The sequence below is a fragment of the Cornus florida genome, unplaced genomic scaffold, assembly GCF_030987335.1.
Source record: "Cornus florida cultivar Cherokee Brave unplaced genomic scaffold, ASM3098733v1 CherokeeBrave_3.0.0_Hap2_Chr04, whole genome shotgun sequence".
Taxonomy (NCBI): Eukaryota; Viridiplantae; Streptophyta; class Magnoliopsida; order Cornales; family Cornaceae; genus Cornus; species Cornus florida.
Genome location: NW_026775574.1, coordinates 96,455,277 through 96,472,558, shown reverse-complemented (window position 1 = coordinate 96,472,558; position 17,282 = coordinate 96,455,277). Strand labels below are relative to the sequence as shown.

The 17,282-nt window shown below is 34.4% G+C and overlaps 1 protein-coding gene across 2 annotated transcripts; it reads left to right on the top strand.

The window, feature by feature from the left end:
* Positions 1-4,610: 4,610 nt before the first annotated feature.
* On the top strand, positions 4,611-16,363 carry LOC132304069 (protein transport protein SEC16B homolog). 2 transcript variants are annotated; one of them, XM_059801573.1, is made up of 13 exons: positions 4,611-7,026; positions 7,127-7,447; positions 8,561-8,680; positions 9,580-9,702; positions 9,829-9,999; positions 10,292-10,417; positions 10,553-10,687; positions 13,014-13,141; positions 13,223-13,331; positions 13,415-13,732; positions 13,849-13,995; positions 14,119-14,414; positions 15,373-16,363. In XM_059801573.1, exons 1-13 carry the CDS (start codon positions 5,134-5,136, stop codon positions 15,887-15,889), a joined length of 4,404 nt encoding a protein of 1,467 aa, XP_059657556.1. In that variant the 5' UTR covers positions 4,611-5,133; the 3' UTR covers positions 15,890-16,363. The 2 variants fall into 2 exon arrangements, with proteins under 2 accessions (XP_059657556.1, XP_059657555.1); XM_059801572.1 differs by having other exon boundaries at positions 13,843-13,995.
* The last annotated feature ends 919 nt before the right edge of the window (positions 16,364-17,282 follow it).

The window sequence follows — 17,282 nt, the reverse complement described above, 5'->3', positions numbered from 1 at the left end:
GTGTCGTGTCGTGTCGTATTCGTGTCCCGTGTACGTGCTTGACTGAGATTGAGATATATAATAATAAAAATATAGGTGCATTTTAAATGGATTTGATTTACTTGAAACCTTAGTCTAAGTTCAATGCAGAATTGATTTGTTCTAAAAATTAAAATTTTAATATAAGTTCAATGTAAGAATGATTTGTCTTGCACATGAAAGGAACGCAGCACTAGGATATAAAAATACTACTACCTTTGTTCTAAAAAGGAAGTCTTTTTTTGTGAGTCACGATTACCAAAAAGTAATTGTGAGTCACGGTTCCCAAAAAACGACATTCTTTTTAGAATAGAGGGAGTAATTTGGATAAGCAGGATGTTTTTCTGTTGGGCCTAATTTGTCATCGGGCCTTTAATCTTTGTACATTCTTCTCTTTAATTTTTCAATATAAAGGCTAAATTGCACTGACACTCCCTAAGGGCCCTCCCAAATTTTGCGAATTAACTTGTTCTATCCTCCATCTCCTCCACCACCAGTTACGTTTCATTCTATCGGCTATCGATAGCTCCTCCACCAGCGAGAAGAATGAGGAGGGGTGCAATTTACCAAATAAAAAATAATAATAACATGGTGGCTAGGTACTAAAATGAACAAAAAAAAATAATAATAATAAAAAAGTTAGAGATTAGAATAAAAAAAAAAAGACTTAATTATGATGGTAGTTTTGTGGATTAACAGGGCTCATATTTTGTTAATTAATTGAATTAAATGATCAAGGGTAAATATGATATTTGAATCAGAGGGGTGTAATTGTTAAAAAAGTCATTGACCTGCGTATAAATGACATTAACCGAAACATCATGATGTCACAATTTATCCCAAAATAAAATAAAAAATAAATTATCTACCAAAATTGAGCATACGTTAATAACACAGTACAATAAAGGGAATTTTTAATGTTCATAATTTTATCACCTGATTCTGTGAATCACACGGTTAAAGATTATCTCTATATAAAGGGATATATACAGAGTAATACTAAAACCTCTTTTATTATTATTAGTATTTAAAATAAGATATGCAAAATATAGTAGTATATTAGTTGGTCAAGGACAAATAAGATATGCAAAATATACTAAAATCTTTGGCTTTGTTTAGTTAGATAGAAACAGCTAGAAAAGAAAATAATTTTGAAATTTTTTTTTAGAATTTGGATAGATAGAAAGAGAGAACTAAAGAAAAATTAGTTTCCCTTATTGTGAAAATTTTATTTTCACGTGAAAATAACGTTTATTTATTTGCAATTCCAAAACAACTTCTATTAAACTTTTATTATGAGGTAAGTTCGTAAGGCAAATTATACAATTATATATACAGAATATCAATAATAATTTGGGTAAAATTACGTTTTTTTATTTGCAATTCCTATTTTACCCAGTAACTTAATCGTGCAAAATTTTCTCCAAAACAACTTCTATTATGAGGTAAACTTTTATTACGAGGTAAGTTCGCAAGGCAAATTATACAATTATATATACAGAATATTAATGATAATTTGGATAAAATTGCTCAAAATATATCCTGATTATTTATTTATTTTTTAATTGTTTGTTTTATGTTGCAATTCTATCAACTCATAATCCGGTATGGATGTATATTTGATTTTTCTCCTAAACAGTAGTATTGCCTCTTTATCTCTAATTTTTTTTGTTTTTTTAAATTTGTTTATCGTAAACTAATAATTAGTTTTATTTAAGGAAATATTATGAAGCCTTATTCTAAATATAAAATAAAAAAAATGAATGAAAACAACTATATATTTGAATTTAATAATCCATCACTTTCTTTTCACTTTCACGCTATTAATATCAAAACTAACAAATTAATATTTTTCTGCAATTTTCTTGAATAAATTTTCATACTAACCATATACATATTAGAAAATATCTTTTCTTTTTATTCACTTCACTTTCTATTTCTTTTCTTTTCTAACTTATTTCTATCTAACCAAACAGAATCAAGGGTTTAAATCACAAAACCCTCTAATACTATTAAATCATATAAGGTCAGATTGTAACGAAATTATTAGTTGCAATGTTAAGCGAAAAAAAAAATAATTATACTAAGGTTCCGTTTGGTTAGATAGAAATAAGCGGGAAAAGAAAAGTAATGGAAAATGAAAGAAAAGTGAAGTAAATGAAAAGAAAAATTATTTTCTATGAAACATTTGGTTAGGATGAAATTTTTTTCAGGAAAATTGTATTAAAATATTAGTTTGTTAGTTTGGATAACATGAAAATGAAAAGAAAGTGATTGTGCATACCAAAATTACCCTTTTGATTTCAAATACTAAAAAAATAAATAAATTTGTGTTTGATGATGTTTATTTTATTTAAAGTTTTAATAAAATAATGAATTATTAAATTTTAATAATATAATTATTTATATTGTTTAAATTAAAACAATACTTCAAGACTATCTATTCATTTAAGAGAAATAACGAAGCTTAAAAATAAAAATAAAAATAAAAATTTTTAAAAAATTTGGACTCATGGGCTTTCAACCAAGAACATAAAAAGAAAAAATATATATATTATTCTCTGTCTATATAATAGAGGTGTATAATATATATGATACAATGTATATATTTGGAAAAAAAAAAAAAAAATCGTCCAAATAGTATTGCAAGAGAACATATTTAGAGAGAAGTTACCTTCTAGAATCCACTAAAATATAAATTGTTAAAGAATTTGCCTCTATTAGAAAAGAAACTTAGTTAGAAAATAAATAAATTAGTTATTTTACATGGTTCAGTTATTGGACAAAATAGGAACTTTAAATAAAAAGAAACAGTTTTCACGAGAAAATATTATTGTGTGAGGAAAGTTTTGGAACAAAGTAGCCTAATGTGGGAAAGTATTTTTTCTATTACGATTCTTTTTCTATCTATCCAAACTCAAAAAAATTTAAAAATTCTCTTTCCTTTTTTTCCTTTTTTTTTTATAGTTGATTCCATCTAACCAAACGCAGCCAAGAGAGAAAAGATGAAAAAGAAACATGAAAAAAGAAGAATTTAAAGAATGACCGAATTTAGAAGGGAAAAAAATAGAGTTTAATTTAAGAAGGAGAATATAACTTTTTTAAATTAATAAATAATTTTAGAAACTAATAATTTTAGGAAGTATTACCAAATTTTCCATAATGTATATTTAAAGAATGACCGAATTTAGAAGGAAAAAAATTAGAGTTTAATTTAAGAAGGAGAATTTAACTTTTTTAAATTAATAAATAATTTTAGAAACTAATAATTTTAGGAAGTATTACCTTAAATTTTCCATATATATATATATGTTTAATGGGTGGGCCAACCGGGGGCAAGTGTTCCCTGGGCAGACACCGGACCCTCCCTGAGTGTGTGTCCACAATGCGGATCACATATTTGGAGCATGAGGCCACATTTAAAGTACCATTTAAGCAATGCGTTTTATATGAACTGTATTTTATATGAAAATGTAAGTAGCAAAGGGTCAAATTAAATGGTAACTGGTAACCATCCGTTGTGTTATATATACATATATATATATATATATATATATATATATATATATATATATATAAATTAAAGGCTAGAAGAGAGCTTTGGGCGCTGAAGGGCTAGTAAAATTTGCATGCAAGCTCGAGTGCACGTAGGGTGAGGAAAATCATACAATGGCAATAGAAAACAAATCGAATTTCTTTCGATTGGACATTTGAAGAAGACAAAGGAACGAGATGACTGTAGTGTGTGAGTACTTTACGTACCGACGGCCTGCTCTATATTTGGAATTCAAGGATATTTTGGTCATTTAAAAGTATTTTAGTCTTCATGGTTGCAATAGTTGACATGTGATATTCACATGCTACTTTAACATCATGTTTTAATGACAAACTAACAAAAATAGGTTGGTTTGTTGACTTTCATAGTTTTTCACTTTTCTTAGTACATGTGTGTAATATGTTAATTTGGAGCATAATATGACCACACTTAAAGTAATATTTTTTTTTTACAAAATTTATTTTAAATTTGTTTAAGCTTGAATTGTTTTTGCTAATATCCAACCCGATCATAACTCGGGGTAGTGTAAATTTGTGAATAATTTTTTATCATTCGTGTGACTGGAAAGGAATTGTCACATCCCAAACCGGTTTAAAAGGTTATTTATTATGAAAAAATAACAAAAATCACTTGGTACTTTTGTGGTTGGGAACAATTTTATGTGTTGTAATGTGACCATTGTATCCCATATTTAAATAGGTTTAAATGTGCTTTACTAGTGTAATAACTTACCAGAACAAATACTTTCAGGATCTACAAAACTTTTTTGTTTTTTATTTCCAAATATAAAAATCTAATTACCGATATTTTTTTTTCTAAAAATCTGAGTCTAAATGTTGTAAAATCTATAATGCTTTATTCAATAAAGACAAAATATTATTACGAAAAGCCGCGAAAGGAGCAATACAAAACAAAAAAAAAAAAAAAAAATCCATAAATACAATACTTGTCTCTGGCCGTAAAAAATAAAATTAAAAGCAATATGGTAAGAGAGAGTAAAATATATATAAATAGCAAATTAAATAACAACGATACACATATAGTCCACCATAAAAAAAAAAAAAAGAGAGAGAAAGAGATCGCGAAAACCAACATTTTGGTGGGTTGTTGGCAACTCTGGTGCGCGAAATCGAGGGCTTGTCTTTTGTTCATTCCCTCTCTCTCTTCGATTCGATTCGATTCGATTCGCTTCACAATTTGGCGATTCGATCTGTAAGTTATTAGGGTTATCCATAGTTTTTAATTCCTCTTCAATATGATGTGTTGAATTCAAGCTCAATTTTGCAAATTTTTGGGTTTTTTTTTTGGTATTTATATGGTTGTAGAATGGGGGAGATCTGAAAATCTGCAGATCTTGCTTTTTTGTGCTCTGTTCGCGGTGATCTAGGGTTAGTGTGTTAGAATTATTTTTTTTTGCTTTGGATCTCTAGTTTTTGTTACGTTACTAGCTTGAATTTCGAGGTATTGGGTTCGGGGAGGAGCGATTTTCGAAGGATTTGAGTGATTTTGGTGGTGAATTGAGTGGGATCCAGAGGGGTTGTTAGGGTTAGGCTTGGCCGATGGCTTCGAATCCTCCATTCCAGGTGGAGGATACAGATGAGGATTTCTTTGATAAATTGGTCGATGATGATGATGAGTACAAGGTCACTCCATCGTCGTCATCGGTGCCTAATTTTGCCGATGGCAATGAATCTGATGAGGCAAAAGCGTTTGCGAATTTGAGTGTCGGTGAGACTGGGTTTGAAGATTCAGGCGGCGAGGGTGGGATTGAAGCAGAAGGAGGGGCTATTACTGGGCACGGCGAAGGTGGGATTGAAGCAAAAGGAGGGGCGATTACTGGGGATGTTAATAAGGTGTCGGTGGATGCTCATGTAGAACATAATAGTTCCTTAGTATCATCCAATTCCTTTGCGTTTGATGGTATAGTTGAATCCCTCAATGATGTTAAGGAATCAGAGGTTACACCAGATTCGGCAATAAGCAAGAGTAATGGATCTGTGGGTTCAGGTGTTAAGGAGGTGCAATGGAGTGCATTTAGTTCTGATTCAGCGCAGGATGGATTTAATGGATTCGGATCGTATTCGGATTTTTTCAGTGAATTTGGAGATGGTGCTGTTGATCCTCATGGAAAGGTGGTAGATAATTTGAATAGTGAAACAAAGACTGTACCTGGCAATGAAGAACTTAAAACTGCTTATACTGACAACGCCTATAATTATGCACAATATCAGGAGAATCAAGTTTATGGTGCAGCTACAGAACAAAGTGGTGCAGCTACGGAACAAAGCACTGAGGTACAGGATCTAAATAGTAGTCAATATTGGGAGAATCTATATCCAGGGTGGAAATATGATGCAAATACTGGGCAGTGGTATCAAGTGGAGGGTTATGATGCCACAGCAAATGCACAAGGAAGCTTTGACACCAGTCTAGTTGGCGATCATGCTGTTTCTGATGGAAAGTTGGATGTTTCTTACATGCAACAAACTGCTCACTCTGTTGCGGGGGCTGTAACTGAGAGTGGTTCGACAGAAAGCGTCACTAACTGGAATCAGGTGTCACAAGAGAGTGGCATCACTGGGAGTGTTTCTAATTGGAATCAGATGTCACAAGGGAACAATGGATACCCAGAACATATGGTTTTTGATCCTCAATATCCTGGTTGGTATTATGATACAATTGCCCAAGAATGGCGCTCGTTGGAGACCTATACTCCATCTGTTCAATCAGCTGTTCAATCAACCGTTCAAGCTCATGATCAACTAAACCAAAATGGGTTTGCATCAACTGGTAACTTATCTGGCGGTAATGATCACAAAACATATGGTGAATACGGGCAAGTCAGCAATTACAGGTCTGAAGGCTTTGGTAGCCAAGGGCAAGATTACAACTGGAACGGATCCTTCAGTAATTACAATCAGCAGGGCTTAAATGTGTGGCAACCTGAGACTGTTGCCAAGAGCGGTTCGAATGTGTGGCAACCTGAGACTGTTGCCCAGAACGAGTTTAGTTCAGATTATGGTGGAAACCAACAATTGGATAATCATTATGGTTCAACTTTTTCTGTTGCTAACCATGTCAATCAATTGAAGTCTAATGATTCAAGGGGAACAGTTCCATCTTATGAGAAAGCAAGTCAGGTTCATAATGACTTTTCGACAATTTCTGGGTCACAAAGCTTTGTTCCTGGTGGGAACTTCAACCAGCAGTTTAATCAGCCAAGAATGGAGCCAAAAGAGCAAATGCATGCCTCAAGTGATTACTATGGCAATCAGAATTCAGTAAATTTTTCCCAACCATTTCAGAGTAGCCATCAATACTCTTATGCTCCCAGCGCTGGTAGGTCATCTGCAGGCCGTCCTCCACATGCTTTGGTTACTTTTGGATTTGGTGGAAAACTCATTGTGTTGAAAGACAATAGTTCTCTCAATACCTCATCATACGGAAGCCAGGTTAGATAATGAGCTCTTCTACCTAAACTTTTCCATTTTTTTTTCTTTTTTTTTCAACATCATTGTGAAAAATGTATTTTTTTCCTCTTTTCATGTGAAGGATCCTGTAGGAGGCTCAATCTCTGTTCTCAACTTGATGGAAGTTGTCACTGGCAAAACTGATGCATCAAGCACAAGATTGGGCGCTCATACTTATTTCCATACACTTTGCCGACAATCTTTTCCTGGTCCGATGGTTGGTGGTAATGTTGGTAACAAAGAGTTGAACAAGTGGATTGATGAGAGGATCACAAACTGTGGATCTACTGAAATGGATTACCGAAAGAGTGAAGTTTTGAGGTTGCTTCTCTCATTGCTCAAAATAGCTCATCAGCATTATGGAAAACTTCGATCTCCTTTTGGCACTGATACTGCATCAAAGGTAAACATTTTTTGTGTTGTAAACTTGCTTTCAATTTCAGGTTGGGCATTAATTATAATTGGCATTGTGATAACGGATAATTACCACAAGCCGAGCCTTGTTGCATCTGTTATACGTATCAAAAATTTGCATTTCAACTGATTCTGTATTTTGCTCATGGTTTTATATGGCAATTCTCATTTTTTCCGAAATTTATGGCCATGCTCCTTTGAAATTGAATATTGTTTGGAAAATGTAATTTGATTATTGCTCATATATGGCTTTCCTTTTAACTAGGGGGTAAGTTTACTTGCAACATTGTATAATATGGCATGAATGTTTTAACTGCCATTTTAACTTCATATCTGTGTGTTTGTGTTTGTGTTTGTGTGTGTGTGTGTTATATTCTGATAGGTCACGGTTTCAACTTATAGAACATAACTTGCTTTCCATACATATTCGTCTTCTTAGGCAATATACCTTGGGTTACAGTTGGAAGATTTGCTCATGAACTTTTAAGGGAAAATGGGTGTAAAATTGCCTTTCAAAGTGTAGCACTTGTACAGTTTTTGTTTTTTTCCCAGTAAGTTGTAGAGGCATTTTGTTATAGGACTTGAAACTAAAAATTATCTGTTAACAACTGATAGCAGAGAAGCAATGGCTGCTTCTTATTGTAAGAATGATGTTTAGCCTCAACATGGTGTTTAGTACGTGATGTAAGCAAGTATACACTGGAAATTTTAGGAGATGTCCACATACTCACTGAAATAAGCATGCCATGCATAAATAGTTACTTTGTGGCTACACAATTGAGAATTTTTGAGTTCATTATCGTAATATTTGTGGGAATTGTCATTCCCTTTCTGCTTGGTTCTCCTAGAAGGTCCTTACTTTCTCACCTGGTGGTCAAGTAGCTGCATTTTGTCTGATGAAGTCATCAGCCTGAAACATCCAATCATCTTAAAAGATTTTTTTTCCTGTAGCAACATCATTCATCAAGAGCTGTCTACTGATTTATTTATTTTATTTTATTTTTTGATAAGTAAGCTGTCTAATGATTTTCACTTCTGGCACTCTGTGTTTTTATTTTTTTTTTATTTTTATTATTATTTTTTATATATATTCCTGTAATAGGAAAGTGATGCTCCAGAATCAGCAGTTGCCAGACTTTTTGCATCTGCCAAGATAAATAGTGCGCAATATGGTGCTCTTGCCCACTGCTTGCAGAAGTTGCCATCAGAAGGACAGATGCAGGTATCCATAGACTTATCCTTTGCATAGTTATCTAAGGCTTAAAGTATACTAAGGCGTTAAGATTTCTTGAAATTGAAGCGCAAGCACAAAGGTGTGAGGTGCATGTGTAATATAAATGCATATCAAACACAAACTAATCGAGATCAAAATGAAGGAATTTTCCAGCATATCAATTCAATGTTTTGGCTAAATCTATGTAAATAAGTCCTTTCAGATTACATATTAATTTACTTAAACCAATATAATACTGAAGCAATTCAAAATGTGCAACATAAAACTTGTCTTTCTTTCTTTCTTTTTTCTTTTTTCATTTTTTCATTTTATTTATTTATAAAATGGATTCTTTGGCATAGCAACTTAGAGGTTCAGATAATAATAATATATATATCTTCTTCATACACTGATACATATATGCTTTGACTAAGTCAAATACCATTATGAATATGCAACAATAAAAAGTTATAATCATGTTAATTTTACACATATGCTATTTCATACATTTAAAAAAAAAAATCAAACACTGGATGCATCTAATGCAAATAGTTAAAGCTCACGAGTTCTGCGAAATACTCGATTAAATTGAATAATCTGATTTTAATAATAAAATCACGATATGATATAAAGCATGTCAATGCATGGTCATTAGAGTAAAGTAAACAAGTACGGCTTAGTAATTAGAAAATTAAAGCGCAATTTCTTTTAAATTTACAGCTTCTTAAAAAGCGTGATCCTGAATGTTTTGTGCACCTGACTGAAAGGGCCTATCCCTTTGTAAGTTGGCACTTTGTGGGCCTTGGCGAGCTTGAGGCTTTTTGCAGCCTAGGCATGCCTTTAACAACTAATTCATTGCCAATATTTCTTCTAGTAATGGGTATTGATATAAAAATATATATATTTAGGCAACTGCTGCTGAGGTACAAAGTCTTCTGGTCGCTGGTAGAAAGAAGGATGCTCTACTTTGTGCACAAAATGGTCAATTATGGGGGCCTGCACTCGTTCTTGCTGCACAACTTGGTGACCAGGTTTGTCTTGCTGTGTCTTTAATCCCTTCTATGCCGTGCCCTGTTATTTTACCTAGTGTTTGACTCTCTTTCACTATCATTTTACGATTTTTTTTTGTTTGTTCGGATGGGGGCCTGTTCATGCAGTATTATGTTGATACCGTGAAGCAAATGGCACTTTACCAGCTAGTATCAGGGTCACCTCTGCGGACATTGTGCCTACTAATTGCTGGTCAACCAGCAGATGTGTTTTCTACAGACATTACAACTGATACTGGAGTTCCTGGTGCTTTAAACATGCCTCAACAGCCTGCACAGGTGATGCGTTCCGTTCAATTTGAGATATTGATATTGTAATTTTATCTCACTAATTTGCTTGTGCTATGGTGTGAATCATCTGAAATTTTCCAAGACACAATTTTGTGGCCCTTGTTTGTAGAGTTCAAATATAGAATAAGATTCTAACCGAATCTTGTCAGTAGCGCACATTATTGATATAGTTCCTTGATCCTATTTCCATGCTTGTTTTCTGTTTCAATTTTTGAGGAATATCTTTGGCCTTGCAAGCTCAACTCTTTTTTTTTTTTTGGTTCCCTGTTAACAACTTCAGTTTGGCACTAATGGTATGCTAGACAATTGGGAAGAGAACTTGGCATTGATAACTGCTAACAGAACGAAAGATGATGAACTCGTGCTCATTCATCTTGGTGATTGCTTGTGGAAAGAAAGAAGTGAAGTATGTTCTGCATGTTATATATCTTTAAGAGTTCTTAACTGTACTGATTTCTTTTTTCTTTTTCTTTTTTTTTTTTTTTTCCTGAAATTTTTATTCAATAATTGGGTTAATGGATAAATGAAAATTATGATTCAGATTATTGCGGCACACATTTGCTACTTAGTTGCAGAGGCAAACTTTGAGCCATATTCAGACAGTGCTAGGTTGTGTCTTATTGGTGCGGACCATTGGAAATTCCCACGAACATTTGCTAGTCCAGAGGCTATTCAGGTGTTATTTTACTCCCTATGTCTGCATGCACTATTTCTTTCTAAAGAAATTAAGAAAATATTGCTACTATTAGTTCTCCTTTAGTGCATGCCTGTGTACAATTTGCGAGGTTAGTTTTAGTCTTTAGACATCCGGTAGGCTCATTGTTAAAAAATGATTTCCTTTTGGCGGTTGAACGATTTTATTTTGGTCTCCCCCCTGTTTATATTTGTACAGTGTTTCTGTGGTATTTCATTTATAGTTTCTATATGATTTTCACGTGTAACTCAATTGAGGATTGTTTAGTGGAAGTCGCCTTCAACTGCCACTGTGGGATGTTTTCTTTTGTTTTGAAATACTGAAACGTTTCCCATCTAATTCCATGCTTCTTCCCATTAATTGTTGGTATTAAAATCTACGAGGACTTTTGCATAGACTGCATTAGGTATCTCTGAAATTTGGTTGTAGAACCAAATTGGAAGTCAAGAGAATGTTGTATACTTTGTGGCCGTAGATGTTCAAAATTGGAAGCTCAAAATAATGTTATATAATGTGGTCCTAGGTGTTCATATTTTATAAGGCATTAATATATGCTTTTGTATTCATAGGAGCCTTATATAAGAGATGGACACTCTATTTGTGGATTTTTGTCATACTTGTAACGTTCAGATCAAATATAATAATGTAATCTAAGCTTATGTTTATATTATTATAATTAAGGTATTGAGATTTTTGAAAGGTTTATTAAAATTTTATAATGCTGGATTGATGTTGTTATAAATGCTCATAAATTCAATCCTATGTCAATTTAGTTATTTATTTTTTAATCTTGTGGATTTGTAATGCTTCTCGTTTCTGCTATTAACATATTTGAGCTGGAATATGCATTACCTGGTAAACTATCCCCTCTACTTATGCATGCATATATATATATTCTTTTGGGTAATAACCTTAAGGTCATCGGCATTGGGACCTACCTCCACCAGTCATCTTCGTGAAAAAATATATATGTTAGTCAGTCTTGACCTGCTCTATATTCTTGCAAAGAACGCTAGTAAAAGATTTGGTAGTCTTGGATCCATTTATTGAAACCTTAGCCAAATCTTAGTCATTATTATGATTAGTACTAGTGGTAATGCATTTTCTATTTCTGGGGAAGCCTTCTTAAAATTCGATTTGGTCTGATACCTTCTCTGAAAACCTGATGGACTCTGGGTGAGCACTTGACACTTTCAAAACATGAGAGGTAGGCCTAAAAAAATGCACTATTATAAGATAATCAACAATTATAGTGCGTACTTACATGGTGAATAATCTATTGATTATCATGTAGTTGGATGAGACTTTGTTTACTTGAGTGACAATTGACATTTATTTTTTTAGTTGTGGAGAAATAGAAAAACTAGTAAAATTACAAGTAACATTCATTTTGTTATTTACCAAGATTCACATATACATGATTATAACCAACGCTACCAAAATGACTTAAACTATATGGTTTAGGCAGTGTTGTGCACTTAAACGTGCAGAGTGGAAATTATGGTTCAAGTCGTGTTGAGCACTTAAACGCGCAGAGAGGAAATTTAAATGATTCACCTTTCTTCCTTGTTCACAAGGTTTCTTTCGGTTATAGGAGACCAGTAACTGTTAGTTTGAGTGGTATCTGCCGCCACCTCCAGAAGTAGACATTCGGGTTCAAGTCCCATTTGGGACGTGATTGTCAGAAAAACAATAAAAAGTTTCACAATAGATGGAAATGTTTGCCAAGGTTTCAATATGGTTGGGTTTCCATGCTTTGCTTCTAGTTGACAGGCTGAGCATCAGCAAACCCTCCACTATTTGGCACTTATGCGGGAAGTGATAGTGAAACATGGTTAAGAGTTAAGACCATTTAGGTAGGGTGCTTGAAAAACCTTGAATGATTAAAAAGAATCCTAATGATGAAGCTGTCTTCTGCATATACTATTTTGTGCAAAGAACATTCTGACTGCAAGTGCAAGTAGTGAAAAAACCCAGCTGAGCCTAAATTGAGTAAATTCGCATCACGAGTCGTCTAGGCTGATCCTAGCTTGGCTCCTTTACTCTCTCTATCTCTCTCTCTCTCTGTGATACTTTGGAGGAGAAAGAAAGCCAGCCATGTTGTTTTTGACAAGTGTATAAATTGAAAAGAAACAAAAAAAAAACCGCCTGTTTTTTGTTTCCCTTTGAAAGTTGTCGTCATCGTCATTTTTGCCTTAGTCCCATATGAATTCTGTTTGAAATTGATGAATGTAAATCATTCTGTGATATGTTAGTTGTAGATTGTAAAGGAACATTACTAAACTGGCCAATTGGGTATTTTGGACAGAGGACAGAGTTATATGAATACTCAAAGGTGCTTGGAAACTCTCAGTTTATCTTGTTACCTTTTCAGCCATATAAGCTTATATATGCGCACATGTTGGCTGAAGTTGGAAAAGTTTCGGAGTCATTGAAGTACGTACGTGAAACCTATCTTTTCCAATGATTAATGCTATTTAGCCTGTTGGTTCTCTTAGCATAGTGAGTTTAATTCAGGTACTGTCAAGCAGTATTAAAATCTCTAAAGACTGGTCGAGCACCTGAGGTGGAGACGTGGAGACAGTTAGTGTCATCTCTCGAGGAGAGGATCAGAACTCACCAACAGGTGTCTCTATATCCTCCAATTTGTATCTTTCTAAAAATGTTGTTACCTTTTGTTATCTTTCTAAGCAGGCTTTATGTTTGCAGGCTGGATACTCTACAAACTTGGCTCCAGCAAAATTAGTGGGTAAATTGCTCAATCTTTTTGATAGCACCGCTCACCGTGTCGTTGGGGGACTACCTCCACCTGTGCCTTCTACATCACACGGCAGTGCACAGGGTAATGACCATTATCACCAAACTATGGGACCCAGAGTATCAACTAGTCAATCAACTATGGCAATGTCATCATTAATGCCTTCATCATCGATGGAGCCCATAAGTGAATGGACAGCTGATGGCAACAGAAAAGCAAAGCATAACAGAAGTGTTTCAGAGCCAGACTTTGGTAGAACTCCAAGACAGGTTGGTGATTTCTGTCCTTACAAAGAAATACAATTCTCATCACCTATTGTTTGTTTTGTGCGGTCTCATGATCTTGGTGGAAAATATGATTTATTGCCAACTTGATATAGGATCAGGTTGATTTATCAAAAGAAGCAACCTCATCTGATGCACAAGGCAAAGCAATCTCTGGGGGAACGTCTCGCCTTGGTCGCTTTAGTTTCGGATCACAGCTCTTTCAAAAGACTGTCGGATTAGTCTTGAAGCCCCGCCAGGATAAGCAGGTCTTTTCTTTAGTAACTTCTTTACATAAGGATTTTCATTTTATTTTTGTGTCGGAAGAAATTCAAAGAGTTTCTTTTGGTTTCCCTATTCACTTTTTCTTCTTCATTGTGTTGATATTGAAGGCGAAATTGGGTGAAAAGAATAAATTTCATTATGATGAAAAGCTTAAGAGATGGGTAGAGGAAGGGGCTGAACTCCCTGCTGAAGAAACAGCCCTGCCACCTCCACCAACTACATCGTTCCAGAATGGAACATCCGATTACAACCTGAAAAGTGCGTTAAAAATTGAAGGGTCTTCTGGAAATGGAAGCCCAGAATTTAAAAGCCCAGTTCCTCTGGAACATAGTTCTGGAATCCCACCAATTCCACCCACCTCAAACCAATTCTCTTCTCGTGGACGGATGGGTCTCCAATCAAGGTAACTTCAAAGATTTTCTCTTTCTTGTGATGTCGGCATGTGACATAAGTTCTCTGCAAAATATAGGCATTGGATAGTCTGAAGAGGGTTGTGGTATAAAGTTTTGCATAATTGGCTAGTTATTGGACAGCTGGTAATGTTGCTGCGAAAAATAGTTGAGGTTTATGGGTTTGTTCTACCTAACCTTCACCTTTCCATTATCTAGAGTATAGTTAGTGATAGTAGCAGGAGGACCCGTAGTTGTAGTAATCATCTGAAGGTTGATGCATGTAATTTTAGAGGTTTCTAGGAGAAAATGGTGACAACTTGGTAGTTAGCTGACTTTCTTTTTTTGGATAAATGTAGTTAGCTGATTTTATTACTATTATTTGGGGTAAATGTAGTTAGCTGACTGACTTCAAAAAAAAAAAAAAAAACAAAATAAAATAAAATAGTGTCATAACTTCAGAAATGTGGGAAGTGATCTTTCTCCAATAGTTATATTATATATGTATAATAAGGGAAAAGGAAAGATGGGAAAGGACCTATTCAGAGACATTATGGATCATTTAATAAACCATGTTGGCATTTGGCATCAAGTCTTTGGACTTTTCTCATTGCATCATAACAATTATAATGATCGGGGGCTGTGGCAAAAGTTCTGTTATCAGCTCAGCCATTTGGACTATTTGCATGGTTTTGAATGTTGACAAGTAAATTAAGATAGATCCCTAAAAACGGGTTAGTTTGGCAGAAGTTTTTGGACAATTTAGAGCAAAATAAGGATTCAAAAAATAGACTGGTAAGGGAAGAAAAATGCATTAATTGTGTCTTCTGCATTCTGGCCAGGCTGATTCAACCACAAGGTTGGAGGACTATCTGGAGTTCACAATCTGGTCCTTGCTTGTTGCAGAAGTATTTTGGAAGTTCTATTAATATGCAAAACCTAATGACACGTTTTTGTTTAATCTTTTGGCAGGTATGTTGACACTTTCAACCAAGGTGGTGGAAATTCAACAAAATTGTTTCAATCACCTCCTGTCCCATCTGTTAAACCCGCTGGCAGTGCCAATCCAAAATTTTTTGTTCCCACACCAGTATCCTCTAGTGAACAGGCATTTGAGACTATCTCAGATAGTAGTGTGCAACAAGTTGCTGCAGTTAACGAAAATCCTTCCACATCTGTTATGAATGACTCGTTCCAGTCTCCATCACCTTCATCATCAATGACAATGCAAAGGTTTCCAAGCATGGACAACATCTCAAAGAAAGGGGTGATGACGAATGGCAATGGCCCCTTTCCATCTCATTCACGACGTACAGCGTCGTGGAGTGGAAGCATGAATGATGCATTTTCTCCTCCACAAAGGACGGAATTGAAACCTCTGGGGGAAGTATTGCGTATGCCCCCATCATCGTTAATGCCTGGTGGCACTTCCCACCTGCCAATGAATGGTGGCAGTTTTGGGGATGACCTTCATGAAGTGGAACTTTAAGTAGGTAGTAGATGTAAATGTCAAGTTTTGCTCCTCCCCCACAACTAGTATATTCAACTATCATGCCCCGGTGCCTCCCAATGCAAAGTGATGGTAAGCAACAAGATTGGTTTGAGGGAAGAAACCAAGAAATTTCTTTTTTATTTTATTTTATTTTTTATATTTCCCTTCGTTGTAATTTGAAAGGCAGTTGATTTACATAAATGTTTACTGTTAGAGATAGGTTTCGTTTAATCTTGAGGAGTTAAACACCGTCTGATGCTCAAGGAGCTGGTGTTTTTACTATAAAAACAAAGAAAGCTGAGGGTAGGCATCGATGTACAGTCATTTGTTCATTTATTGCGGAAAGTAAAATCCCTTGAAGAAGTGGAAGAAATACTTTGAAAGACTTCTAGAGGGAAAAAGAAGCAAGTGTATCAAGATGGAAAAGAATAAGATGCCTTTTTTTTTGTTTTTTTTTTTCTTTTAATTGAATTCAAGGGCTTTATAAGTTCTAATTATGTTGAGGCGGTTTTCAAGAAAATTGTATTAGCTCACTTTGCCAACATACTTCTGCCCTCTATTACGGTGTTACAAATGAATTTTTTTTTCCATTTAGACATTCCGTCTACCTTCCAGAATTTCATATTTCATATATAAATATCGTATGCATAATGTCATACAACTCTTAGAACTCTATGCTCTTCTAAACAATTCTCTACACACTACAAATATTTACAATCTATCCAATATCTTCAAAATTTTAGAACCTTCAAACTCTCTCCGGCACACTAAACACTCTCCCCATTAATCATGCAGATGCCTTCTCAGCACTAACGTGCACAATTATGCTTTTGTTGGGGAAAAATTCAATTGATTTCGTTATGATCAAAACAAAAGGATGAGTTTTCAAGAATTTTTTTTTTTTTGAGAATTTATTAATGGTTCAAGACCGCATACAACAAAATTAATCCGTTTATTTGCATATCGCATGCAATTTGTGATTGAACAAGATCATTTCAGTTCCAGACCAAAACTGATAGTGATACCACAAAAAAATAATAATAATAAATAACGGTTTTGATTTAAACGGCGGAACAACAAATTCTGAGAGAACATTGGTATGGTTGCGCATGTAAGACAATTTTAAAGCATAACTAATGCACTGCTTTGCAAAGCCCAGTCATAACTTTCAACCAGACTCCTCATCCTCATCTTCGTCTGCTCAACAATACTTTAGCTAAATCAGGAACATAAAAAAATGCTTTGATCAGACCCTTCAACCTTTGATGCCAAAATAAATAAATAAATAACTCGAACAATTGCGGAAATCTTCCTAAAGATTTCAGTGGATAAACTCAAACAATTGTATATACGTAGTTTTTTCCCCTTTGTAATGCGTATTAATGCTTCT

Coding starts and splice junctions, on each gene's coding strand:
- LOC132304069 (XM_059801572.1), top strand. CDS start 5,134: ATGGCTTCGAATCCTCCATTCCAGGTGGAGGATACAGATGAGGATTTC. Junction 7,448..8,560: donor GCACTGATACTGCATCAAAG/GTAAACATTTTT, acceptor TTCCTGTAATAG/GAAAGTGATGCTCCAGAATC. Junction 10,418..10,552: donor TGTGGAAAGAAAGAAGTGAA/GTATGTTCTGCA, acceptor ATTATGATTCAG/ATTATTGCGGCACACATTTG.